General features: G+C 51.4%; 2 protein-coding genes and 1 long non-coding RNA gene across 4 annotated transcripts in view; 1 reads left to right on the top strand and 2 right to left on the bottom strand.

Moving 5' to 3' along the window:
• Positions 1–6,418, top strand: part of NR2C2 (nuclear receptor subfamily 2 group C member 2) — a 110,242-nt gene extending 103,824 nt beyond the window's left edge. Inside the window, exons 9-14 of the mRNA XM_068983182.1 lie at positions 52–229; positions 1,098–1,219; positions 1,806–1,945; positions 3,030–3,167; positions 4,453–4,558; positions 5,969–6,418. Of these exons, the coding sequence (XP_068839283.1) occupies positions 52–229; positions 1,098–1,219; positions 1,806–1,945; positions 3,030–3,167; positions 4,453–4,558; positions 5,969–6,143 (859 nt within the window). The 3' untranslated portion in view covers positions 6,144–6,418. The remainder of the gene's footprint in view (positions 1–51; positions 230–1,097; positions 1,220–1,805; positions 1,946–3,029; positions 3,168–4,452; positions 4,559–5,968) is intronic.
• On the bottom strand, positions 5,077–12,495 carry LOC138087855 (uncharacterized). Of its 2 annotated transcripts, XR_011145489.1 has the most exons (4): positions 10,215–12,495; positions 8,858–9,136; positions 8,228–8,431; positions 5,077–8,138 (listed from the first exon to the last, which is right to left on the bottom strand). It is a non-coding gene; the product is annotated as an uncharacterized lncRNA (long non-coding RNA). The 2 variants fall into 2 exon arrangements; XR_011145490.1 differs by lacking the exon at positions 8,858–9,136.
• A 507-nt stretch (positions 12,496–13,002) lies between these two features.
• Positions 13,003–25,215, bottom strand: part of MRPS25 (mitochondrial ribosomal protein S25) — a 51,951-nt gene continuing 39,738 nt past the window's right edge. The window contains exons 2-4 of the mRNA XM_068982801.1: positions 23,611–23,717; positions 13,623–13,710; positions 13,003–13,238 (exon numbers count right to left, since the gene is read on the bottom strand). Of these exons, the coding sequence (XP_068838902.1) occupies positions 13,046–13,238; positions 13,623–13,710; positions 23,611–23,717 (388 nt within the window). The 3' untranslated portion in view covers positions 13,003–13,045. The remainder of the gene's footprint in view (positions 13,239–13,622; positions 13,711–23,610; positions 23,718–25,215) is intronic.

The raw sequence follows: 25,215 nt of genomic DNA, 5'->3' as shown, positions 1-25,215 counted from the left end.
GCCTCCTAGAAGGGGACTTACGGCGCGAACCTGCTCCCTTTCTGCTCGCAGGGCATTCGATACCTTAGCGAAGGCACTTAACACCACCGACAGCGCCTCGCCTCCGAGCCTGGCGGACGGGATCGATGGCAGCGGCGGCGGGGGCATCCACGTCATCAGCAGAGACCAGTCCACGCCCATCATTGAGGTCGAGGGCCCCCTCCTCTCAGACACTCACGTCACGTTTAAGGTGAGGGCTTCTGCCTGCCTGCCTCGGTTAAAAACCAGACCTGGAAGTGAGCCCATCCAGGTGGTGGCAGCCTTCTGGCCCATCTTTGCTCGCCTGGCCGTCTGGCTCTGCCGCTGACCCTGAGGCTGGCGTGGCCTCCTGCCGCTGCCAGACAGGCCAAGGCGGGCTGCCCTGCCGTCCACTCTCCCGGGATGGCCTGGCTCCAGCCTCAGCTCAGGCAGGCCCTTGGCTCCCACAGGCGTTGTTCCCAGCCTTTGGGCCTGCCCTCCTGCCCACTGGGGCCACCGAAAGTAGCTCTCAGATATGCTTGCAGGCTGGCCAGGTCCCCAGGGCCCCCCTCTGCACTCACCTCCCGAGCCTCACTGCTCTCTTGAGGACACTCCCAGGCTCCCTGAGCCCCCAGTCTCGAGGTCTGCAGAGTGAGTCTTCAGTTCCCCAGTATTCTGCGCTAGAATGAACTCGTGAGTCCTTGCCCGCCGTTGCCCAGGGATCGAAGGGCAAGGGTCCCTAGGGGGACTCCAGCTGCAGAGGCATTCAAGCCCTTCTGGGACAGAGGGGCTCCTGGGGCCCAGCCCGGCCCCCTGGGTTCTGCTCTACTCTCCCTCGCTGTTCCCTGACACCGCCTTCCAGTCCCTGCCCACCCGTTCCCACTGGACTTAGACTTGAACCTGCGGATAAGAGTGGAGCTGCTGAGAACCAGTGCCTGTGCCGGGAGGCAGCGTCGGTGCCTCATCCTTGTGGATGAACTGGGCCCTGTCCCCGCCTCTCCAGGCCTGTCAGACCCCAGCTCACTGGGCGGGCCCGCCTCCTGAGGGTCTGCGCGGGGCTGGGTGCTGACAGGCCCCGGGCCGTGTGCCCTCTCCTGCAGCTCACGATGCCCAGCCCGATGCCCGAGTACCTCAACGTGCACTACATCTGCGAGTCGGCCTCACGCCTGCTCTTCCTCTCCATGCACTGGGCCAGGTCCATCCCCGCCTTCCAGGCCCTGGGGTGAGTGGCTCTTCCTCTCTGTGTCCCTGGCAGGACCTCCCTGGCTCCAGGAACGGCCTGGAAGGGGTCTGAGGGCCCTTCCAGTGTGCTCCTCGATGAATAAACATAGTCAGCAGACGGGTGGCGAGAGACCACCTCGGCTGCCAGGGCTGGGACGTCCCCCGACCTTTACTGCGCCTCCTCCGTGCACCTCGGGCGTGCTGCCAGAGCAGGGACGGAGTGGACGGGAGGCATTTGTCCCCAGGTCTTGAGGCAGGGTGGGGGCCCCAGTATGAGGGCCCCTGAGATGACAGACGGTCTCAGGGGGCCTCACCCGTGCTGTCCTGAGTGGAGACCCACCCCTCCCTGGGCGGCGACACGTCTCTAGCCTTGGGAGCTCCCCTTCGTTGCTGGGGCCAGCCCCACCCAGGGCTGCTGAGAGAGTGGTCTGTCCTCAGAGGGCCTTCAGGCGAGGCAGTCGTGTGGAGAGCAGGCCTGAGCCCTCCAGAGGCCTCTGGCACACACACACCGACGGGACTTGGGTGGGGTGTGCGGGGCTTGAGGCAGGGGCAGCAGCCCCACACCCAGCCCGCCTCCGTGTCCCCAGGCAGGACTGCAACACCAGCCTGGTGCGGGCCTGCTGGAATGAGCTCTTCACCCTCGGCCTGGCCCAGTGCGCCCAGGTCATGAGCCTCTCCACCATCCTGGCTGCCATCGTCAACCACCTGCAGAACAGCATCCAGGAAGGTAGGGCCAGCCTGTCCCAGCGCCGCCCCGGGCTGAGGGGAGTTCACGCCACCACCGGTTGTAGTGTCCGAACTCCTACCCGGCTGCTGCTTTTCCTGTAATGAAGATGAAAGGGGAAAGGTGCCGAGTTCTGATGCAGACATTCTGTACTGTTTTCAGAGTAGTCACCATCTCTGTCTTCATCCTCAGGGACAGGTTACCCTTTCCTGCAGCTCACAAACCCTCAGGACCCTGTGGATTAGACACTGTTCCTCAGGGTTGCATGTAGGAGTCCAGGTCCCAGGGAGGGCTGGGCCCTAGGGCACAGGCCCGGGTCCACGGCCCCCCGTGCGGGGCATGGGTGGACGCATGGCGCAGTGTGAGGTCAGGGCCGTGTCAGGATGGGAAGCAGCCTGTGTGGTCCCTGCGTGCTGTGTGCCCACGGCAGCCTGAAGACTGTTGGGTGCCCACACCGCCCAGGGTCCAGGCTGACCCTGCGCGTTACAACCTGCCGCCGAGCTGGAGCCGGCCACCCTTCTCATTGGGTGTGCCGATGTTGGAGGCACCTAGTCACACCTTTGTGTTTCTAGTTACTTCCTTCAGAAGTTACATAAAGGTAACTTTTATAATCTGTAACATTTTATTGAGTTTTAGATTTGTTCACAAATGAGCTTTAGTTTTATTTCTAACTGAACATCACACTACTTTCAGCAAGATACTGTCAAGAAGACAAAATCAAACAGTAAATAAAACTGTCGTAGCAACTAGAAAAGGCCAGGGTGTTCAGGTTGGCAGATGTTTATCAGTGCCTGCGGAGACTTAGAAAGAACTGATCTTGATGGGATCTGGCGTGTGGGCCTCAGCAGGTGCGGGCCACAGGGCCACCCAGGGAGTCGCTGTCCAGGGCCGGGGGTCACACAGCGGAGCGGGTGTGGGTGCCTAGAGCCACTTCACCTGCAGTGGGAAAATGGGGCTCTTGAGATAACTGGGTTTTCATTTAAAAGTGAAATTCTCTCCTTTTTTCCCAATCTGTGTCCCTCCAAGAAACTAGCTCGTTTACTGTTCTCAACAGCCTTTCTCAGAGGATGTCTGTGTTGATTTCTAGATAAACTTTCTGGAGACCGGATAAAGCAAGTCATGGAGCACATCTGGAAGCTCCAGGAGTTCTGTAACAGTATGGCGAGACTGGATATAGATGGCTATGAGTATGCATACCTTAAAGCTATAGTTCTCTTTAGCCCCGGTAAGATATGCAGTGGTCACTCGCGGCGGGGCCCCCCCTGTGCTACTGATAGTTCTGCACACGCGCATGTTGGCACGCTGTCAGCAGTGTGGAGCCCCACGCTGCGTGCCTGGCTGTTCCCACAGCACGTGTGCTTTGCCAACTGCTAACATGAACAGGACAGTTGTTTTTAGAGTCCCAGTGTTGTAGTAACTGCATGTGTTCAATAGATGTCATTTGAATCCTAATAAATAGGATCATTTGTATGCCATTGGCCAAATGAGACCACAGCTTACAAAACTGAGTGTGCATTTAGCCTTTCGTATCCACGGGTCCTGCATTGGGTTCAGCCAGCCGTGAATCAGAAATACTCAAGGGCCACCCCTGGCCGTCCAGTGGTTGAGACGCCAAACTTCCAGCGCAGGGTGGCCAGTTTCAGTCCCTGGTTGGGGAATTAAGTTCCTACATTCTGTGTGGCAAAAGAAAAAAAAAAACGCAAGGAAAAAAATGTTCCAGGAGTTTAAAAGTAATATAGAGGGGATTTAAAAGTGTACGGACAGACGTGTAGGTTACATGCACGTTCAACGTAAAGGACAAGTGATCTGTGTGGGGGTCCCAGAGCCAATCCCCTGTAGCTACCAAAGGACAGCTAGGCCCCGCCCACTGCCCTCTGCTGGGTCTTGCTCTCCGCCAAGGTTTAGGGACGTTAGCACATACTCCAGCAGACTGACCCTGCCCAGCAGCTGCAGGGCACGCCGAAAGGCCTAGTCACAGCCGGCGAAGAGGCAGCAGGGCTGGGGGCAAGAGGAAGAGTGGCCGCGGGCAGTCTCGCTCACTGCCCTGCGGCCGTTCGAGCCTCCTGAGAGCCGACTGGGTTAAGATGGACCCAGCGTAATCTCTCCACCCCACACCTCCCAGCCTCCTACTCAGGAACGAGAAAATAGCTGACAGGACGGGAGACACTACGTGATGACATGTCTAGAAAGCAGATGGTGACTCCTGATTCTGCATGTATGTGTTTCCTAGAGTAAGTAGGAAGCCCCAGGGTTAGAGCCAACCCCAGTGGGACTGCGGAGGCTGGTGTGACCACTCGGGGCCAGGCCCCGCTGGGAACCTGCAGGTCCCAGCAGAGCAGAGGAGGGACCCGTGTTCTAGCAGCAGTCTCTGACCTAGACCAGCCCCCAGAGCTCAGTCTGTTGCACTTGAGAAGTTTGTCAGAAGTATGATTAAAAATATGTACTGAGAAGTCTACACATGAGGCTTTTGAAATACAGAGGGGCAATTTGCGGTACTTTTCTTCCTTCAGATCATCCGGGTTTGACCAGCACAAGCCAGATTGAAAAATTCCAAGAAAAGGCGCAGATGGAGTTGCAGGACTATGTTCAGAAAACCTACTCGGAAGACACCTACCGGTGAGGCACACGGGCAAGACGGGGGCGAGGCTGGAGCTAGCTGCAGATATCAGTTACGCTGGCCTTCCACTTCTGGCAGCCCGGTAGAGCCTCCGTGTGATCACACTTTAATTCTTGCGTTTTCTCGGTGACGGGGGAGTGCGGAGGATCAGGAAGCCCAGGTCGTCCCAGTGTCGCTGGGTGGCTGTGGGCAAGACCTGGGGTCGCTCCTCTAGTTCAAGGGGTTGGGAGTCGTCCTCTCGTTTGGGGCTAACAGTGCGTGAGACATGAGTTCTCACAGAGACCACCCCCCAGTCCAGAAGAGTCAGCGGCTCTGCCCCTGGCTCCCCACCTACTGAGGAAACAGTGCTAGCTAGAGCGCTTGACAGAAGAGCCCACTGACACAAGCCAAATCCGACCCCTACAAAACACGACTGGGTTGTAGAAAGTAATAATCCACTCCCCGCGTAAATTGATATTTTAAAAATTCCTTTATTCAAGTGCAAGTTTATCACGTTTGGGCCAGAGAGACCTGTGCCCAGCCTGGCTGGCAGAGAGCCTGCTCCTGCTTTAGGCACGCTACCATGGCCAGACACAGCTTTTGCCAAAGCAAGATTCATTTTCTACTAGCATATTTTTCACTTAATATTCAGCAAGTATGTATATATTCTTTAAGTCATTTTCCGTGGCTGAGGAGATGCCGCAGCTTCGCCACGATTTCCCTCCTGATGAAAGGGCCCTGTGGTACAGGGTCCAGTTCATAGGGGCCCAGCGCCACCCCTCCAGGCGCTGCCGGTGGCCTGGCCCACCCAGGGGAGGCTTCCGATGACGCCCAGGGAGCTGCAGGACAGGGCCGTGGCGCGCCTTCCTAGGGCTCCTTCAGAATGAACATCATGCTGCTTTCCTTTTAATTACAGTGCTGAAGAACACTGGAAGTTAGAGCAGCATCGCAGCAGTTTCAGTTGATAAAATCACTTAAAATCCCAGTACCCAGAGGTCAGCAGTCAGCATTTTGGTGACCTTCTGAGCACTTCATTCACACACACATCCACGTTACTCCTGCTGGTGCACATCCTGCTGGTTTTATTCAGCTGTGTGTCATGGAATTCTTATCAGCGAGTATAGACTTTGATTCTCCTCCTTAATGTGTGTAGTGATTAGACAGGTTAGTTTAACCTACCTTCCGTTAAACAGGTTGCCAGGTTTTTCTTTTTGGTGGGGTTGGGGAGAGTTGTTATAAACAACGAAGGGAACACATCTGTACATCATCATTGCACTCACGATAAATTCCTACAAGAGCGACTACTGAAATCAGGAAAGCACGAGCGGATACTGGCGGTCTGGTTCGCTCCCGAGGGCTGCAGATGGGCCCTGTCCGTGTGAAGCCTGGAGTGCCACGACCCCGCCCCTCTAACGACCCCCCTCTTACAGGTTGGCCCGCATTCTCGTCCGCCTGCCGGCACTCAGGCTGATGAGTTCCAGCATAACGGAAGAGCTGTTTTTTACTGGCCTCATTGGCAATGTTTCGATAGACAGCATCATCCCGTACATCCTCAAGATGGAGACAGCGGAGTATAACGGCCAGATCACCGGAGCCAGCCTATAGCGCACAGCCCGCCCCGCCGGGACCGCCCCGACACAGACAGTAGAGTAGTGGTGGTGTGGTATGTGCAAATACTCCAGTATGTCAGCTGTTCCCACCTGGCTTCTCCTTATCTGTTAGTCCCAGACAGTAGCCACTAAGAGACCAGTAGGATTCTCTCCTGCCATAAGAAATGTTTTAATGCCTTTTGATGAAGCAACAGATTTTTAAACAATCTTTTAACTCAGTTTGTATCCAGAAATTCTCAAAGGGCAAAAAACAAAAGCAAAGTTTTATAATGTCAGAGACTAGTATTAAAACTAAAAGAACCTAAGAGAACGGTATGTGTGTATATATTAAAATGTCCTTGGGATAGCTACTAATGACCAGGGTAATAATACTAGCACTTTCTAAGCACTTCCTATCAATGTATAATGTTAGCAACTCCTTGCCAATGTGCAGGGCAGATGGAAAACTGTGTCTGTCTTTTGCTGAAATGCTGATGGTTTCTATGAAAATGCAGTAGGGTACAGGAGACAATCACTTGCTCAGGGAGCGAGGCGTCCTTCCTGACTGCGCGCATGCGCTGCTGCTGTCGGCCGAGCCCCAGGCGTGAAGGAGGTGGCAGTGCGGGGCCCCACGCATGCTGGTCTGAACGTGAAGCTTCCTCAGCCTGAGCGGATGCTGACTGGCTTCCCTAGTCTGTGATGGGCCTCCGCAGGCTCCTCTGTGACTGGTTCTCAGAACTGGATTCAACCAATTCCCACGGCAACCAAAAAACAGCGCTGCATCACCTCCGCCCCCACGGCAGATGGAGTGGTCTGCCCAGCAAGTGCAAGGTGGGCCTTCTGAACCCTTGTCGGGACCTCCCGCCGCACGTCTTCGGGGGAGGGTGGGAGGGCTGTTGTCTCCGCAGTGCACGCCCCACGCCTGGCCAGGCAGCAGCCGCGGTGGAGCCACGCTGCACGGCTCTCAGCGTCTCCAGGCCCAGCACCACCTCAGGCGGTGGGCTTCTCGATGCTCCTGGTGCGGCACACTGGGGTCCCCCGGGGCTGAGTCCACAGATGACCCCTGGAGTGTTTTAGACGATGGATGAAAAGGCAGGCTGCCTTCTCCTTCAAAACAACCTTTAACCCCAAAGCCATCTTAGTGACCATCGTTTTATTAAAACAGAATGCAGTTATTGGGAAGTTTACTAGAGAAAAGTGCTCACAGATGCCCCCGGTTGTCAGCAAGCAGCAGGTTTCTACTGGGAAGCACAGCAAGGCTGCCTCAGGTGTCCGCACTGTGTGTGGCCCAGGTTACGTACAGCGTGGCCAGGTTTGCAGCTCTGAAACCTTTGGATCAGATGGTTCCTCCTAGGCCCAAGGCAGACGAGCAGCAGGGAGGCGTGACGCCGGGGAGGGAAGCTGGGTGCCAGGCCACTGCATGGGCTCGAGGCAGAACCAGATGGCACCCCATTACTGTCGGGAGCACTTAAGAGTCATTAGTGGGAATTAAGGGAACAGTATCTCCAACTTAGAGATATTCCCGTTCGTATCTCATTAGAGTTTACTGTTCACGCTTTGAAGCAAGTCTTAGAGAAACTGTAGTACCCATTGTAAAATGATGGAAAGGATTTAATATTGCCAGCTTACCATTTTGGTTTTCTAACTTCAGAGTGACTTAAGTTTCAAAATTAAGCTAGGACACTGGCCAAGAGAGTGAGCAGGGTGGGTCTGTCATTTCTGCTTGGGAGGGGTTTTTGCAGAGGCACCTGAAGTGTTTGTGCACATCTTACATGGATGGTGGGGCGCACATCTGTCCTGATCTTTTGGTGTGAGCGCGTCCGAGGGTCCTGTAGCAGCTCCCTGGGCACACGCGTCCTCTTGCGTCACCTCTTCTAGGTCTGAGCTCTCGGTGATGGTGGGAAGGTCAACACTGGCCTGCTCTCTGGGGCATCATCCTGTCTCTGTGAGGCCTTCACATTCAGGTGGCCTTAAGTATCAGGGCAGCCTAGCCAAGACCTGGGCCAAGGTGCTGTTGAGACAGGCGGACAGACAGTGAATGCTGGGATAGGCACATGCCCCTCGCCCACAGGACGCCCTGGGAGAATCGCCGATTCTAACCATGTTCTGCACCCCAGTCCCCCACGCCGCTGATGGCTGACTCCAGTGGACCATTCTGGGCTCTGAACACTCTCTCTTTGGTGTCCCAGATCGCCTTGGCCTTACTTTGAAGTGGTCTTTTCCTTAAAACTCGGCTCCACGCTATCTGAATTCTCACCGCTCCTAAATCACTTCAAACCTTTAGACAGCAGGCCCATCCCTCTCCTGTCAAATTAAGAGGAGCCCAAAGTCAAAAATTATTTAGAGAGACTGGAAGTAAATACTTAAGCCTCAACTTTCATAGGGCTCTTCACCTGTTAATACTTTGTGAGACTGATTCAGGGAAGAGAGCGCGCCCTCTGCATCTGAGTGAAACAAGGCAGGATTGGGGTTCTTGGCAGCCCATTCACACCTGCCTTCTGGTGGCCCCGCCGCAGAGCAGAGGGGACGAGGGCTCTGCTCCAGGGGCATCTCAGATAGTGGGGACAGTTACATGTGGAAATGTGTGGAGTTCATTACATGTAACATAACAAGATGACATAGGGAAAGACCAAATTACTCAAGCAGGTATTTTCCAAGGTATTCCTGGAAAGTATTTTTAAGGAAGGGTGTGGTTTTGGGGGGGAGGGGTCTACATTATTTATTTCCTACCCTCTGCCAGGAGGCTGTGGTCAGGGCCCTTCTGTTGTCTGGGTTTTTGGATCTGGTCTCTGTGCAGTCACTCTTGGGTGTTGTGTGATCGCCCGTCCGTCAGTATTAAACGTCGACTCTGGCGAGGGTCGTGCTGGCAGAGCCAGATACTCGCTGGGCTCTTGCAGTATCTAGGGCTTTATCCTGGCCCTTCGGGGGAACGCCTAGCAGAGCACTCTTGCTTCCACCCTGCCCTCGGCCTGACAGGCAGCCTTTGGCTGGGGACCCAAATTCCAGGGCCTGAGGAGAGATGAGAGCCTAAGAGCATCCTGCCCATTTTCCAGGGGAAGTGGCCTTATGTGCGGTGGGGCTATAGGTGACATTTCAGCTCCCCTGAGTCTAGGCCAAGGAAGGTGGCATCTTCTGATGTGCACATCTTTACCCTGGAGGCTGCTGCCCTCCAAACCTGGGAAGGCCCAAAAAGGCAGGACAGCCACCCACATCCTCCAGGGTCCCACTTCCCTTCTCCACTGATTGTGTGACTCTTTGAAAACGTCTTAACTTTGATGTCAGTTTGGAGAGTCAGCCTCTCCTCACAAGAGAGTGGTCTGAGTCTTTTGTACACAGGGTCCTGGGCTTCCTCACCTGTGCCTCCTACTAGCAGGCACTTCTGTGTGTCCAGCCCTGGGGTCCCTTCACTGGCGTTATGCGTGTACAGATTTATAGGCTTGTATGACTGACTGAATGTACGTGTGTTTATACCTTCTCTGTATGTACAGTGTATATAGCATTGTGTACATAGGTGTATATTATGTATACAGCCACATAGCCAGACTTCCCTTGCGTCTTACAGAGAATCTATGAGAGAGTGGCTACAGTCATTGACATGCGTGTTTCCTGGTCCGTCAGCAGGATGGATTTGCTGACACTTTCCTTGGGGTGAGCCTGGCTGGGAACGGCCCTGCCCTCCACCAGGGCCAGGAAGCTGGAAGACATTCGTTTATCCCAATGCCCAAAACGAGGTGGGGATCTTTAACCTAGTTGCTATACATCTATTTATGGCCTCAGTCCAAGACCGAGAACAGACTGCGTGGTGGGCCGTGACTCCCAGTGTGGTAGAAACAGCCCACACGTGCTCCGGGACTCAGCGGACAGTGAGTCTCCCTATGACCCTCTCTCCACCACAGCTGCAAAACAAGTATTCCTTAAAAGTCAGCATGAATGCTGAGCTAACTCCTATGGCATATAAATTACAGGTCTTTTATTTCTCTACCTGTAGCATGTGAATAAAATTCACTGCCCTTATTCCTTTCTATAAATTATGATTCTGGAATTTTAAAATTTCAGATAAAACTTGCATTCCGGTACAGATATATACCTTAACACTATAGATGCCAAACTGTCCTTGTGCAGGTCTGTTCCGATGAACTCTCCCCGTTAATCGAGCTTTAAGCTGAGACACCGCACTCGGGAACCAGGGCCCAGCAGTAGTTGCTCACGCAGCTTTAGCAGGAGACCTGAATGGTGGGGAGGTTGAAAACTGGCCTGTGGAAAGAAATCACTGGATAAGTATGAAAACTCAGAGACACCACAGGTTACTTTAAAAAAAAAAAAAATTGAAGTGTTTGAAAATAGCTCGTTGAGACCAGAGTCCTCGGTGCCTTTGTGAGACGGGGGGTGTGCAGCCTTCAGCGTCCCGCGGCTTTGATGTGAGAGCTCCCGCTACTCCAGAGGCCTCGTCCCGCTCCCACGTCCCCACCTGTCGTGACAATCACACTAGAGAAGGGGGCTCTCCAGGCGAAATACAAGTGGAAGCTTAGCAGTCTCTAAATGAATCTTCAGAAGTTCTCCTCGGGGCTATTTAACTAGTCTAGGAATAAACTCTCAGTTTTAAGAGTATTTTAGGGGTGAGGAATGTCTGAGATATGCTAGGAAAAAAGGCTCAGCAATCTTTATCAATTGACAGACTGTGATAAAGCTTAACACTTGGATAACATTTGGAAATATATAAAACATGGCTTTTCTTTAGAAAACTGTGTCATCAATTATTTAACAACCAGAGCACTCACGGACTCCAATGCTGCTGCCACACACAACTCAAGAGCTCGAGTATTTTTCTACAGTCTCTCTGTTCTCCCAGTTATCTTGTGAGCCAGTGTTCAACTAGTTTTATATCTGAAAGCTGCACATTTTTCATAGTACAAACCATAGTTTTTACCTGTAGTTCAGAGCTGTTAAAATGTACCTGCATTACCAACCCTTTTAAAAGAAGTGTGTTAAAGGAAAATTTGCGTGTTACTTTCTTGGGACCGTTTCTGTAGCCTCTGCCCTTCACAATATAGATTATATTGTTTATGCCATCACATTTTAATTCTAGGTTTAAAATCTGTTGAAAGCTGTAGCTTGAAATCAGCTTTGTTTACGTGATGGCATTTAAAAAACAGCATGTTCTTTTTAAACTGAATTTTATATCTAATCAATGTCTTCAGTCTTGAAGAAGAATTTGCATTGTTGTGTTTGTATATAGAGTATTGCAGTGCATGAATTAGCTTTATGCATTTTATTAAATGCTGTTTCAGTGTGGCATTATTGTTGTGGCTTAATACTACTACCTAAATGAGGTTTATACTATTAAAAGTGAATTAAAAACTAGTAACGTACATCCTGCTCTTCATTTCTCCTCATAATGGTAATAACATCAGTAACCCTGAAGCCCAGTAGGTGGCAGAGAGGCACCTGGTTGCCAGAGCCGTACAGCTCTCACCCTTCCGTGCTCGAGGGTCTGCTGGGCTGTAAGTACCTTCAAGGGAAGCACTGGCGAGACTGTCTCCTCTGCATCTTCCAAAAGCCACGCAGACCTTTCTGGAGAACACAGCCTGTGCGGCTGGATGCACAGACGCACAGAGCCAGGCTTCCTGGAAGGGTCTCTGCTATCCAGGGGGTAAAAAAAAAACCCTCGTTGTGTCTTCTGATGGCTTGTTTTACAGGTGAGGATGCTGAGGTCCAGTCTGACTCGTGGCAGAAACCACTGGCAGCTTTAAATGGCTTTGCCAAGTAGAAGTCAAAGTGAAACTCAAATGGGTTACTTCAGTAGAACAAGGCCAAAAACCGTCCAGTGAACAGTGCTTATGCAAATGAAAGTAGTTCCATTATAAGATCCTCATAGCAATCTTCTCTATCATCGCTTCCAATTTCTGCAAATTTTAAACCCATCTTTCTGTCCCTATTTAAAGTAGGAAACGAGGAGAGAGCAGTGCCCCGGGCAGTGCGGATGCAGCCTGCTGCCGACGAAACAGCTGCCGGCGCGGCTGGACATCCTTCTCCAGAGAGGGGCCCGCACCTACCTTGGTTTCGGGTGATCCTCCTACTTAGCAGCCGTATTAGGGCGCCCCCGTGGCCATGGCGGGAAAGGCTGTTTCCGTGAGGCTGTCTCACTGCGTTCTGGAGACAGTCTGGAAGGGCACCCACTCTGACAAGCCTAGCCGGCCAGAGGAAAGGCCCTCAGCGGGTGTGGTGTCAGAAGCAGGGCGGGGCCGAGACCCCACCCGGGGAGGCGGCAGAACGCGGGACAGGCGCTTCCCTCCACATTTCAGGGACGCCGCCCCAGTCATCAGCCTGCAGAGCCTGCGCATTCCTCCTTCGACCCGCAGGCCCACCTCCCTCCCAACCCGCATATTCAGACCATCACCCTGAATGCGGATTTGGTACAAAATCACACTAAACCATCACCCGAGCATCAGGTGGGAAGAGCGCCAAGCTTGTATTACAGTGAGATCAATCTGCAGCGTTTATGCGCAACAGCTCACGGGGCGCGCTCGGGGTCAGCCCAGGTACCATCTCCTGCGGCCTGAAACCAACACGAGACTCGGCGGCGCTGCTCCGCGGGGGCCCGGCGGGCAGGGGGCGTCAGTGCACAGGCTCCCCACCGCGGTGGCCGCGGGACCCAGACGCGCGTCTCCAGGCGGCGGTCTGGCCCCTTCCCGGCCCTGAAGCCCCGTCCCCGCCGAAGGCCCAGCGGACGGGGTCACACGGCGCTGCTCAGCGGCGCGGCCTTCACGCACGGCCGTGATGGCGCAGGGTGTTCACTGAGCAGCTTGGCTGCAGCCCCCCCCACCCCCAATATGCTTCCACACACGTGCGTAAAGGGGACCCTTTTATTGCAAAGCGGTCGTCAGTCTCTCGGGGCAAAGAAGCGGGGCTCTCGGGGCCTCAGTCCTGGGCGCCGGCCCTCAGGGCGGCCTGGAACTTGCCGGTCATCTCCCTGGGCAGCGGCACCACGGCCGGGCAGGGCACCTGGCCCTCCACCTCGCAGATGCACTCCCGCAGGCAGTACTTCCGGGGCCCGAAGTGCGCCGGGTGGGAGAGCTGCTCGCGCTCCTGCCGCTCCCTCCGGAGGGTCTCCCTGCGGAGAGCAGAGCGCAGGAGGGGTGGGCGCCGCGGAGGAGGGCGCACAGGAAGGCTGCCGCCGGGACAAAGGGGGCTCGGTGCCCCGTGCGCCGCCTCAGGACAGCTCTTCCCCCGTCCCTCACTCCACTCTTGGAACAAAAGGGACACGGCACAGCAGGCCTGGGGCTGCTCCCCACTAGGGCCCACCTGAGGCCCAACGAGGGACACGGTCGCAGCCACCAGGGCAGGGGTCCCAGAAGCTTCTCAGCCCCCTGTGCACCCAGGAGGAAGGGCCTCCGGCCGCCCCCTCGGCACCCCTCCCGACCGCCTGTCTCCTCCGTCCACCCGACCTCCGGGCTAGGGACGCCTGCGCCCCTCCAAGTCCAGCCCAGCGACTCACTCGCTCTTCCCCAGGATCTTCTTGACGTGCTCCGTGATCTCCTTGTTGCTCTTGGTCTCCACGTCCACGAGCACTTGCTCCCCAGAATCTGGAGCAGGAAGGGAAGGAAAGGGGGGAGAGGGCTGAGAGGGCAGCAGGACCCCGCTCAGTGTCCACCGGCGCTGGGCGGCGGGTGTGCGTTCAGCGGAGAGTTCTAGCAGTAAAGCAGGCGTTTACATAACCCACAATGCAGCCCTTCTGCATTTCTGTAGTACCAGGTATGTACAAAAGCATCCATTCTGTTCTAAAGGAAACAACGTCCACGTTCATGGATAGAAAGATTTAATATTAAGATGGCAGTCCTAGCCAAACCGGTCTATGGATTCACTCTCCAAATCCTAGCAGATGTTATTGTAGAAACTGAAAACCTTAGCTTTAAATTCACGCAAAGGACCCAAAATAGCCAAAACAACTTTGACCAACCCAAAAATAGGAAAACATTTCACTTTCCAGTTTCCGTTTTACTGCAGGCTACAGTAATTGCCAGGTGGTGTAGTGGTAAAGAATTCTCCTGCCAACGCAGGAGATGGGGGTTCGATTCCTAGGTCAGGAATATCCCCTTGAATAGGAAATGCTCCAGTCTTGTTGCCTGGGAAGTTCCATGGGCAGAGGAGCTCGGTGGGCTACACAGTCCCTAGGGTCCCAAAGAGACATGACTGAGTGTACACACACACATACCCCCCATAGGCTACACAATCAAGTCAGCGTGGTATAAGCACAAGAACAGACTGCAGAAATGGAACCCAACTGAGTCCAGAAATAAACATTACATTTACGGTCAACTTCTTTTCAGCAAAGAGGGCAAGACAACTCCATGAGAAAGAAGAACATCTGATAAAAGACCTGTTTTCTGCCTAAAGAACTCTTACAAACAATCCAAAGGAAAAATGGGCTAAATACCTGAATAAACATTTAACAACAAAAATGGATGATAAGCACATGAAAAGATACCCAGAATCATCAGTCACTAGAAAAATACAAAATAAAATCAGTGAGATATTAAGTGGCTAATTTTAAAAAAAAAAAACACAATACCAAGTGTTAGGATGCAGAGTAACACTCAAAACTTTCGTGAATTACTGGTAAAAATGCAAAAAAATATTACAGCCATGTCAGACAAGGGAATGAGGACACACAAAAAAGATGGGAAAGAAGTAAAACTCACTTTGTAGAAGGGATGATTGTGTATGTAGAAAATCTTAAGGAATTTAGCAAATAAAAACTACTAGAAATGTGAATTATCAGGGTTACAAGACACTAGACCCACGTATCAAATCAGCAGCACTTGTATACAGCTGTTTGATGCTTTAACCAAAGAACCGGAAAATGAAACTGAAACTACTGTAAATGGACAGAAAACATACTCAAGACTATTAAATTGATATTTAATTAAGTAATTTAAATTACTATTAATTCTGATCAAAATCCCAGCAAGCTTTTCTTCCCCTAGAAACTGGTAAGCAAATTTTACAGTTAATACAGAAATGCAAAGAACCTACAAGGGCCAACTTTAATCTTGAGGGGAAAGAAAGGGTGGAAGGACAAAGCTGGATGCACACTACCTATCTTGACACATATTTTCAATCGACAAAAACCAATACAGTGTGTGTTAGCATGAGGACACACACAGAGCAGTTAGAGAGGATGGCGAGTTCAGAAACTCCAAAAGCCAAAGCAGTCTTAAAGAAAACCAGCTCAAGGAATCACGCTCTCTGACTTGAGACTACAGCAGAAAGCTGCAGTATTCCACACTGCAAGATGTTGGCACAAACACAGACACAAATCAATGGAACACAAAAGCGACACCGGAAATACACCTGCACAAATTACCACCAAGGAGGCAAAATATACAATGGAGAAAAGACACTCCCTTCAGTGAGCGGTGCTAAGAAAACTGGAGAGCGACAGGTAAAAAAATTAGAACGTCTTCTAACACCATCTACACAGATAAACTCAATATGGATCAAAGACCAGCTACCACAGAGTTCCTAAAAGAAGGTAAACATGAAATCTCAGCAATTACTTTTTTGATCTGTCTCCTAAACCAAAGCAAAAATAAACAAACGGGGAACCTCCTTGGTGGTCCAGGGGTTAAGAATCTGCCTTGCAAGTCAGGGGCCGTGGGTCTGATCCCTGGCTGAGGACCTAAGATCCCTCCCACACGCCGCGGAACAACTAAGCGCGTGCACCACAGCTAGAGAGCCCGCGAGCTGCGGCCAAGACCTGATGTAGCAAACACATACGGGAGAGGGATCGCGACCCCATGGACTGTAGCCCATCAGGCTCCTCCGTCCATGGGATTTTCCAGGCAAGAGAGCTGGAGTGGATTGCCATTTCCTTCTCCAGGGGATCTTCCCGACCCAGGAATCGAATCCAGGTCTCCCGCATTGCAGGCAGACGCTTTACCTTCTGAGCCACCAGGGAAGCCAAATACATAAATACTTGTTTAAAAACTAAAGACACATGAGTCTGAGCAAGCTCCGGGAGTTGGTGATGGACAAGGAAGCCTGGCGTGCAGCCGTCCATGGGGTTGCAAAGAGTCAGACACGCCTGAGCAACTGAACTGAACAGATGGGACCCAGTTACACTTAAAAGCTTCAGACACAGCAAACCAGAAAACAAAAAGACAACCTATGATGTGGGGGGAAATAATGGTAAATGATACGATAAGGCGTTAATTTAAATACATAAATGGCTCACACAACTAGGTATCAAAAATAAAAGCTGAAAAAAAATGGGCAGAAGAACTGACATCTTTCCCAAAGGAAATGCAAATGACCAACAGGCACAGAAAGATTCTAAGACCATCTCCAGAGAAACGCAGATCAGAATCACGATTAAGCTATCACCTCCCATTTGTCAGAATGGCTATCACCAGAGACCCCACGCACAGGGGCTGGCAAGGATGGGAGGAAGTGGCGCCGCTGCACCGTGCTGTTGTTTAGTCGCTACACTGTCTGGCTCTTGAGACCCCATGGACGACAGCCCGCCAGGCCCCTCTGTCCACATGCTGAATGTAAACTGGTGCAGCTACTGTGGAAAACGGTACAGAAGTTTCTCAAAAAACCAAACACAGAACTACCACATAACCCAGCAAGTCCACTCTTGGGTATACATCTGAAAAAACAACACTTATTTTAGAAAGATACATGCACCCCAATATTTGGAGCAGCATTATTTAATACAATTGTCAAGATGTGGAAGCATAAATCAACAGATGAAGGGGGTCAGCTGCGCTGTGCGTGCATGCACACACACACACACACACACACACACACACACAATGGGATATTACTTAGCCATAGAAATTTTTTTCTGCGATTTGCAGCAACATGGATGGGAGAGACAGCTCTACATCTGGTGATGTATCACCAGCTGGTCAAATACAGAAACCAGACTGATTCTATTCTTTGCAGCCAAAGATGGAGAAGCTCTACACAGTCAGCAAAAAGAAGAGCGGGAGCTGACTGTGGCTCGAATCATGAACTCCTTATTGCAAAATTCAGACTCAAAGTGAAGACAGCAGGGAAAAGCCACTAGACCATTTGGGTATAACCTAAGCCCGTATGGTTTCCCTTATGCTTCTAGACTGGAGGTGACGAACAGATTCAAGGGATTAGATCTTGTAGGACTATGAATGGAGGCTCGTAACACTGTACAAGGAGGTAGCGATCAAACACATCCCCAAGAAAAAGAAATGCAAGAAGGCAAAGCGGTTGTCTGAGACCATACAAATAGCTGAGAAAAGAGAAGCAAAAGGCAAAGGAGATAGGGAACGCCATACCCAACTGAATGCAGAGTTCAAAAAAAAATACCAAGGGGAGATAAGAAAGCCTTTTTAAGTGAAAATGCGAAGAAATAGACAAAAACAATAGAAAGGAAAAGATGAGATCTCCAAGAAAATTGAAGATAGCAAGGCAACGTTTCATGCAAAAATGGGCACAATAAAGGAGAGAAACTGTAAAGACCTAACAGAAGCAGAAGAGATAAAGAAGAGGTGGCAGAAATACAGAGAGGAACTGAACAAAACAGGTCTTAATGACCCAGATAAGCACGATGGCGTGATCACTCACCTAGAGTCAGACATTCTGGACTGTGAAGTCAAGTGGGCCTTAGGTAGCGTCACACAAAGCCAGTGGAGGCGATGGGATTCTAACCAAGCTATTTAAGACGACGATGCTGTGAAAGTGCTGCATTAGCATGCCACCAAATCTGTGAGACTCAGCAGTGGCCACACGACTGGAAGATCCCAGTCTCCATTCCAATCCCAAAGAAGGATAAAGCTAAAGAATGTTCAACTACTGTACAATCGTGCTCATTTCACACGCTAGCAAGGCAATGCTCAAAATCATTCCAGCTAGGGTTCAACAGTATGTGAACCAAGAACTTCAAGCTGTGAACCAAGATGTACAAGCTAGATTTAGAAAAGGAAGAGGAAGCAGAGACCAAATGGCCGACATAGGTTGGATCATAGAGAAAGCAAGAGAATTAAAAAAACAAACAAACCATCTACTTCTGCTTCGTTGACTATGCTAAAGCCTTTGACTGTGTGGATCACAACAAACTGGAAAATTCTGAAAGAGATGGGAATACCAGACCACCTTACCTGCCTCCTGAGAAACCTGTATGCAGGATAAGAAGCAACAGTTAGAACTGGACATGGAATGGACCGGTTCAAAATTGGGAAAGGAGTACGTCTAGGCTGTATATTGTCACCCTTTCTTATTTAACTTATATGAAGAGTATATCATATGAAATCCTGGGCTAGATCAATCACAAGCTGGAATTAAGATTTGTTCATCAAGCCAGGAGAAATAACAGTATGCAGATGACACCACCCAAATGGCAGAAAGCAAAGAGGAATTAAAGAGCCTCTTGATAAAGGTGAAAGAGGAGAGTGAAAAAGCTGGCTTAAAACTCAACATTCAGAAAACTAACATCACAGCATCCAGTCTCATCACTTCATGGCAAACAGATGGGGAAACAATAGAAAGTGACAGACTTTATTTTCTTGGCTCCAAAATCAAGGTGTGGACGGTGACTGCAGCCCTGGAATTAAAAGACACTTGCTCCTTGGAAGGGAAGCTATGACACACCTAGACAGCATATTAAAAAGCAGAGACATCACTTTGCCAAAAAAGGTCCACATAGTCAGAGCTATGGTTTTTCCAGTAGTCATGTACAGACGTGAGAGCTGGACCATAAAGAAGACCGAGCACCGAGGAACGGATTCTTTGGAACTGAGGTGCTGGAGAAGACTCTTGAGAGTCCCTCGGACTGCAAGGAGATCCAACCAGTCCATCCTAAAGGAGATCAGTCCTGAATATTCATTGGAAGGCCTGATGCTGAAGTTAAAGCTCCAATACTTTGGCCACCTGATGCAAAGAACTGACTCACAGGAAAAGACCCTGATGCTGGGGAACATTGAGAGCAAGAGGAAAAGGGGACGACAGACGATGAGATGGTTAGATGGCATCACTGACTCAACAGGCATAAGCCTGAGCAAACTCTGGGAGACAGTGAGGCCCAGGGAAGTCTGCCATGCTGCCGTCCGCGGGGTCCCAAAACGCTGGACACGACTTAGCGAATGAACAACAATGGAAGTGAGATGAGTCAGACAAAGACAAATACTGTGCGCTCTCACTCGCTTGTGGCATCTGAAAAGTACAACAGACTGGTAAGCACAACAAAGAAGACTCACAGACACAGAGAACAGAGCAGTGCTTAGCAGAAGGGAGCAGGACGGACAGAGGGGCGGCAAGGGGCAGAGTGCGTGAGATGCAAAGCATTGCACGAAAATAACCTACCAAGATGCACACCAGGGGCACACAGCCAGTTGTTTCACCATTATAAACTGCATAGAACCTTCACAACTGTGACTATTCTGTACACCTGTGACTTACACTACTGTACATCAACTATACTTCAGGTTTATTTGGTTTTGGCCTTGTGTCTGCAAGATCTTAGTTCCCCAAACAGGGACTGAACCCAGGCCTTTGGCAGGGACAGCGTGGAGTCCTAACCGCTGGACAGTCAGGAGCGCCCATGCAACCATCTTAAAGTGCAATCTGGCAGGTGTTAGCACTCCCACTATTGTGCAGCATCACCGCTACTGAGGCTCCAGCACTTTCCCGTGACCCCAAACAGACCCCTTGTACCCATGAAGCTGTCCCTTCCTCCTCCCCACAGCACCCCAGCCCCAGACAACCACCTCCTGTCCCGTGGGTTTGCTCGTGCGCCTCACACAGCTGGAGGCACACACGCCTTCCACGCCTGTCTTCTTTCTGTTGGCGTGCTTACAAGATTCACCCATATTGAAGCCTATGTTGGTACTTCAGTCCTTTTCGTGACCGAATAATAGCCCACTGAATGAATATATGCATTTTGTTTATCCATTCACGGTCAATATTTTTTTTTTTGACAGAGACGTCAAACAAATTTCACAAGAGAAGTGACTACCTTTCAACAAATGATGCTACAAGAGCTGAATATCCCAAATCAAAAACAATCAAAAATAAACCTCAATCTTTATCTCACTTAACACACAAATACCTAGATCACAGACGTGAATGTAAAATCCGAGGCTTTCCCCATTTTAAAGGAGACAAACCTTTATGCCTTTGAGGAAGAGAGATTTCTTGGCTAGGACACAGAAAGTACTAGAAAAAAGAAAACAGCTGAGAAGCTGAAATTCATCAAAATGAAAACTTCTGCTCTTCAAAAGACACCGTTAAGAAAATGAAAAGCCCGCCACAGACAGGAAATATTCACAATACATCATCTGACAAAGGGAGCGAGTGCAGAATATGCCAGCAACTCACCCAGAAAAGAGCCTCACCTTCAAATTTTCAGACAGACACAAGATCCAAGCAGACTCTTCAGAAAAGAAAGAAATGAATGGCCAGTGCGCGCATGGAAAGACAGGGAAATGCAGACCCAGAGGTCCAGGAGACACGCCACCGCGGGGCTGGCTGACCCTGAAGACACTCGCGTGGCGAGAGGAAGGGCTCCCACAGAGCCTGTGAATGACGCCTGATGGGGCCAGGGCGCCTCTGCAGAGGCGATTAAACTCAAGGACCCAGAAATCGGGAGAGTCTCCCGGGCAAGCTGGCGCCTCCACTTTCCACAGTCCTTAGAGCTGGAGAGCCTCCCACGCGGTGGTCAGAGGCACGCGGGACGGAGAGACAGCCGGCCGCCAAGGCAGCGCCCAAGGACAGAGGGAGACCCGGAGCCGAGGGCGGCACGGCCTTGACAAGCTGGAGGCGGCCCGGGAACGCTTCCGCCCAGGGCCTCCAGGAGCAGAGGCTCTGCTGACAGCCTGAGTGTACGCCCTGCTGGGCCCGAGGCCTACGGATCTCTCAGGTAAGGACTCTGCGTGGCTTTCAGGCCCCAAGCCCGTGGACACAGGAAATGCATACGAGCAACGGGAGCGGCCGGGCTGAGGCTGGGGGCCAGCAGGACCCTCACCCTGCGCACTGCAGGCTGAACGGCAGGGTCACCTTGGAGGCCTGTCTGGCGGCTTCTAAGGACGCTGTGCGTCTACTCTGTGGACAAGCCCAGCCTGAGCCTGTGCCCAGGAGCACTGAGCACCTAGGTCCACAGAGGAGGCTGCTCGCAGCCCCCTAGAGCGAGGACACCCCCCACCCGGCAGCAGAGCCAAGCCCGGCGCCCGTGGCCTCGGTCCAGGACCTGCCGCTTCTGCAGCACTGCCTGCTGGCCAGCCCCCCGGTTCCCAGCGCTGCACCTCCATCTGGGGCAACTCCTATCCAGGCCTCCTTCCGGGGACGTCAGCCCTGCCGTACCATCTGAAGGCTTTCCCTGCCTGCTGCCCTGCCCTCCAGAAATCTCACACCTGTAACTCTGTCTGGGTATCTGTCAAACACCCAAATGTTCATCACACTGATCAGTAGTAAAAATGAGTGAGCTACGGATACGCACAACGTGGGCGACTCTCAACACCACAAGTGAAAACCAGACACAGAGGAGTATATACTGTGAGACTCTAGATTAAGTCCTGAAAGAAGCAAAACGAGGTAGTCTTGGGCACCCCTGGTGGTGCAGAGGATGAGAATCCGCCTGCCAGTGCCGGGGACACAGTTCAATCCCTGGTCTGGGAAGAGCACACACCTTACTCAGAGCAACTAGTTGCCCAGGCCCCGCAACAAAAAGTGCCCGCTCACCTCAACTCGAGAAAAGCCCATGCAAAGCAGTGAAGCCTCAGCGCAGCCAGAAATGAATAAACAAATAATTCATCTATGGTGAAAGAAGTGCCGACAGCAGGAATTCCCTGGTGGTCGGTACTTAGGATTCAGTGCTTTCCCTGCTGAGGGCCAGGGTTCGACCCCTGGCTGGGGAACCAAATCCTACAGGCCATGCAGTTCAGCCACATACACACACCCAAACGGAAGAGCTGCTCATAGTGGTTGCCTCTGCTGGGACTGGAAAGACTCAGTCCTGGGGGATGTCCTGGGGGGCTTCCTGGAGTACGAGAGATGTCCTGTCTTCACTGGGGAACGGTGACACGGGCCCTTCACGTCCATCAGAGCTCACCCCTCTGTGCACAAAAGACCTGTGCATTATGGGTAAATTATCCCGCAATAAAGTTAGGTTTTTAAAACAACAACACAAATACAAACATAGAATTGCCAAACTACCACCACGCTCCTCAGTTCTACCTTGCTCTGGTTTTCTTTTTTCCCACTGCACTCATCGTCTAACAAACCATGTTACTGAGTTTCCGGTTCATTCTATCTCCTCCTGCTGGAATATCATCTCTACACGACTAGATATCTTTGTCCTTATGGCTCCCTGATACCCCAAGCACCCAGAAGAGTCCCTGTTGAACCTGATACATATTTGTTGAATGAATGAAAGCACATCATCGATTTGTTTCCTGATGCATTTCCCAATCTACACTTCACTTGATTCTCATAACCGCGAAAGGCAGATATTTCACCTTCCGCTAGAAATACGGAAGTAGGAACAATACTTGATCAGAATGATTGAGGAGAGAGCCAGGCTAAAACACTGGCTCTGACTTCCAGGGACTGAGCCCAGTTGAAAGGAATCTTCACAATTTGTGCCTCAAGAGGACAGGAGAGCATCGCGAAAGTGTGTATGATCCAGAAAGGGGACACACACAGTTCAAGAGAACACAGCCAGTGCTGAGGGACACACCCTGGGAGACCCATCTAAGGTGCAGGGAGGCTTCCTGGGGGAGTTGGTACCCAAGCTGACTCTCAAAGGATTTATTTTCTAATTTAGCCAAGAAAAGTAGGGGACTTCCAGCAGAGGGCCTGACATGAGCAAAGGCACCGAAGCACGTGGGGCAGGGGGATCTGCAGAGACGGGCCCGTATGATGCGGGCCTGGAGGAGATGTGGGGCGACAGCAGTGAGTCTGGCGGGGGTGGGGGCTGCGGGCAGAGAGATCTTGGTGGCGGCCGGGCACCAGGTGCAGAAGCCAAGGTGACGGACCCAGTGCTGCCCTCTCAGGGCCCAGCGACGGCCGCACGGGAGGAGCTCGCGGGAACGGCAGACCTGGGCCACGGCCGAGGGCCGCGTGCTCACTGTGGGGCCCTAAGCCATGGCCCCACAAGTGGAGCCCAGCACCAAGATCACCTCCGGAATGACTGCGCCCCACGGTCACCGTCCCCAAAGCGCCCCCGGTCAGCACCGAGCAGGCTTCCTGACCCCAGGTTAGGCCAAAGTGCCCACTCCAGTGCTCACCCTCTAGGGCCCTAACCAAGCACCTAACGCCACCCTTCCAGCAGGAATTTTGTCTTTAGATGATAAAAACGCTACTGACCCCCGAAAGCGTGGGCCCTCCCTGGCCTGTCAGGTGCTGGCCCGCTGTGTTTGCCCTTTGCTCTTAATAAACTCACTCCTTTCTGAAATGCTCTGTGTCTGGAAATTCTTTTCCAACCCGCGCCAGACAGCCGGGACACTCACCCAGGTAGAACCGCAGGAAAGGGGTCGGCGTCATGTTCTTAAACAGCATGATCTGCACCCAGGGGTTCTTGTACTGGATCTGAGGTATGTTGAAAAACACGAATTTCCTGCAACACAAGAAATTAAACCCATGAGTTTCTAACCGAAAACTTTATGCACCTGTGTATTCTTCTAAAGAGAAATCCAGAATTCTCATCAGATTCTGAGAGGACTCAGCCCCCCAAAAAGGTGGAGTGAGGAAAAGCAGGTCACAGGAGTCTATTAACACGCTGTCTGAATGTAGGTGTTGGGACCCCTGATTTGTCATTTAAGGAAAAGAAATCTATATCCTTACCTCACATTGCATGTTAACCTAAAACTCACCAAAGCAGAAGTATAAATACAAAAATGAAATCTCCTTGGTCTCGCTTGGTGAGACAGTTACACAGTGTACTCATCTGAGAAGCTGTGTATCTCCAGGTGAGCACTTTATGTTTTTATCATCGTCATGAAAGTTGCTCAGTCATGTCCGACTCTTTGCGAACCCACGGACTATACAGTCTGTGGAATTCTCCAGGCCAGAATACTGGAGGGGGTAGCCCTTCCCTTCTCCTGGGGATCTTCCCAACCCAGGGATCGAACCCAGGTCTCCCCCATTGCAGGAGGATTCTTTACCAGTTAAGCCACAAAGGAGCCCCAAGAATGCTGGAGTGGGTGGCCTATCCCTTCTCCAGCGGATCTGCCCGACCCAGGAATCGAACCAGGGCCTCCTGCATTGCAGGTGGATTCTTTACCAACTGAGCTATCAAGGAAGTCCTTATGTTTTTATACCAATATTTAAAAATAAAAGGAACCATAAGAACAATCATGGGGAATACTCTTACAATCTAGGAGTGGATAAATCATTGAACTCAGAAGGTTTAAAACACAGACCACTTTGATTAATTAAAACTTTTGCAGGATTTCCCTGGTGGTCTGCCATTGCAGCCTTTGTGTGGTGAAGGAGCTTGCGTAACTCAAGCTATGCCATTCAGGGCCACCCAAGACAGACGGGTCACAGTGAAGAGTTCTGACAAAACAAGGTCCACTGGACAAAGGAACGGTAAACCACTCCAGCATTCTTCTCGCGAGAAGCCTATGCATAGTATGAAAAAGCAAAAACTGTACCACCAGAAGATGAGCCCCCAGATGGGAAGGTGTCCACCACGCTACTGGAGAAGAGTGAAGGGCAGTTACTGATAGCTCCAGAAGGAAGGAAGCCTCTGGGCCAAAGTGGAAACGATGCTCAGTTGTGGATGTGTCTGGTGATGAAAGTAAAGTCTGATGCTGTAAAGAACAGCGTTGCGTAGGAACCGGGAAAGTTAGGTCCATGAATCAAGATAAATTGGAAGTGGTCAGACAGGAGGTGTGTTAAGAGTGAACATCAACATCTTAGGTATCAGTGAACTAAAATGGACAGGAATGGGTGAATTTAATTCAGATGACCATTCTATCTATTACTGTGGGAAAGGATCCCTTAGAAGAAAGCAGTAGCTCTCACAGTCAATAAGAGTCTGAAATGCAGTGCTTGGGTGCAATCTCAAAAAGGACAGAATGATCTCAGTTTGTTTTCAAAGCAAACCATTC

The sequence above is a fragment of the Capricornis sumatraensis genome, chromosome 10 (assembly GCF_032405125.1).
Source record: "Capricornis sumatraensis isolate serow.1 chromosome 10, serow.2, whole genome shotgun sequence".
Taxonomy (NCBI): domain Eukaryota; kingdom Metazoa; phylum Chordata; class Mammalia; order Artiodactyla; family Bovidae; genus Capricornis; species Capricornis sumatraensis.
Note: the sequence above shows the minus strand (reverse complement) of the source record. Positions and strands in the feature narration are given on the sequence as shown.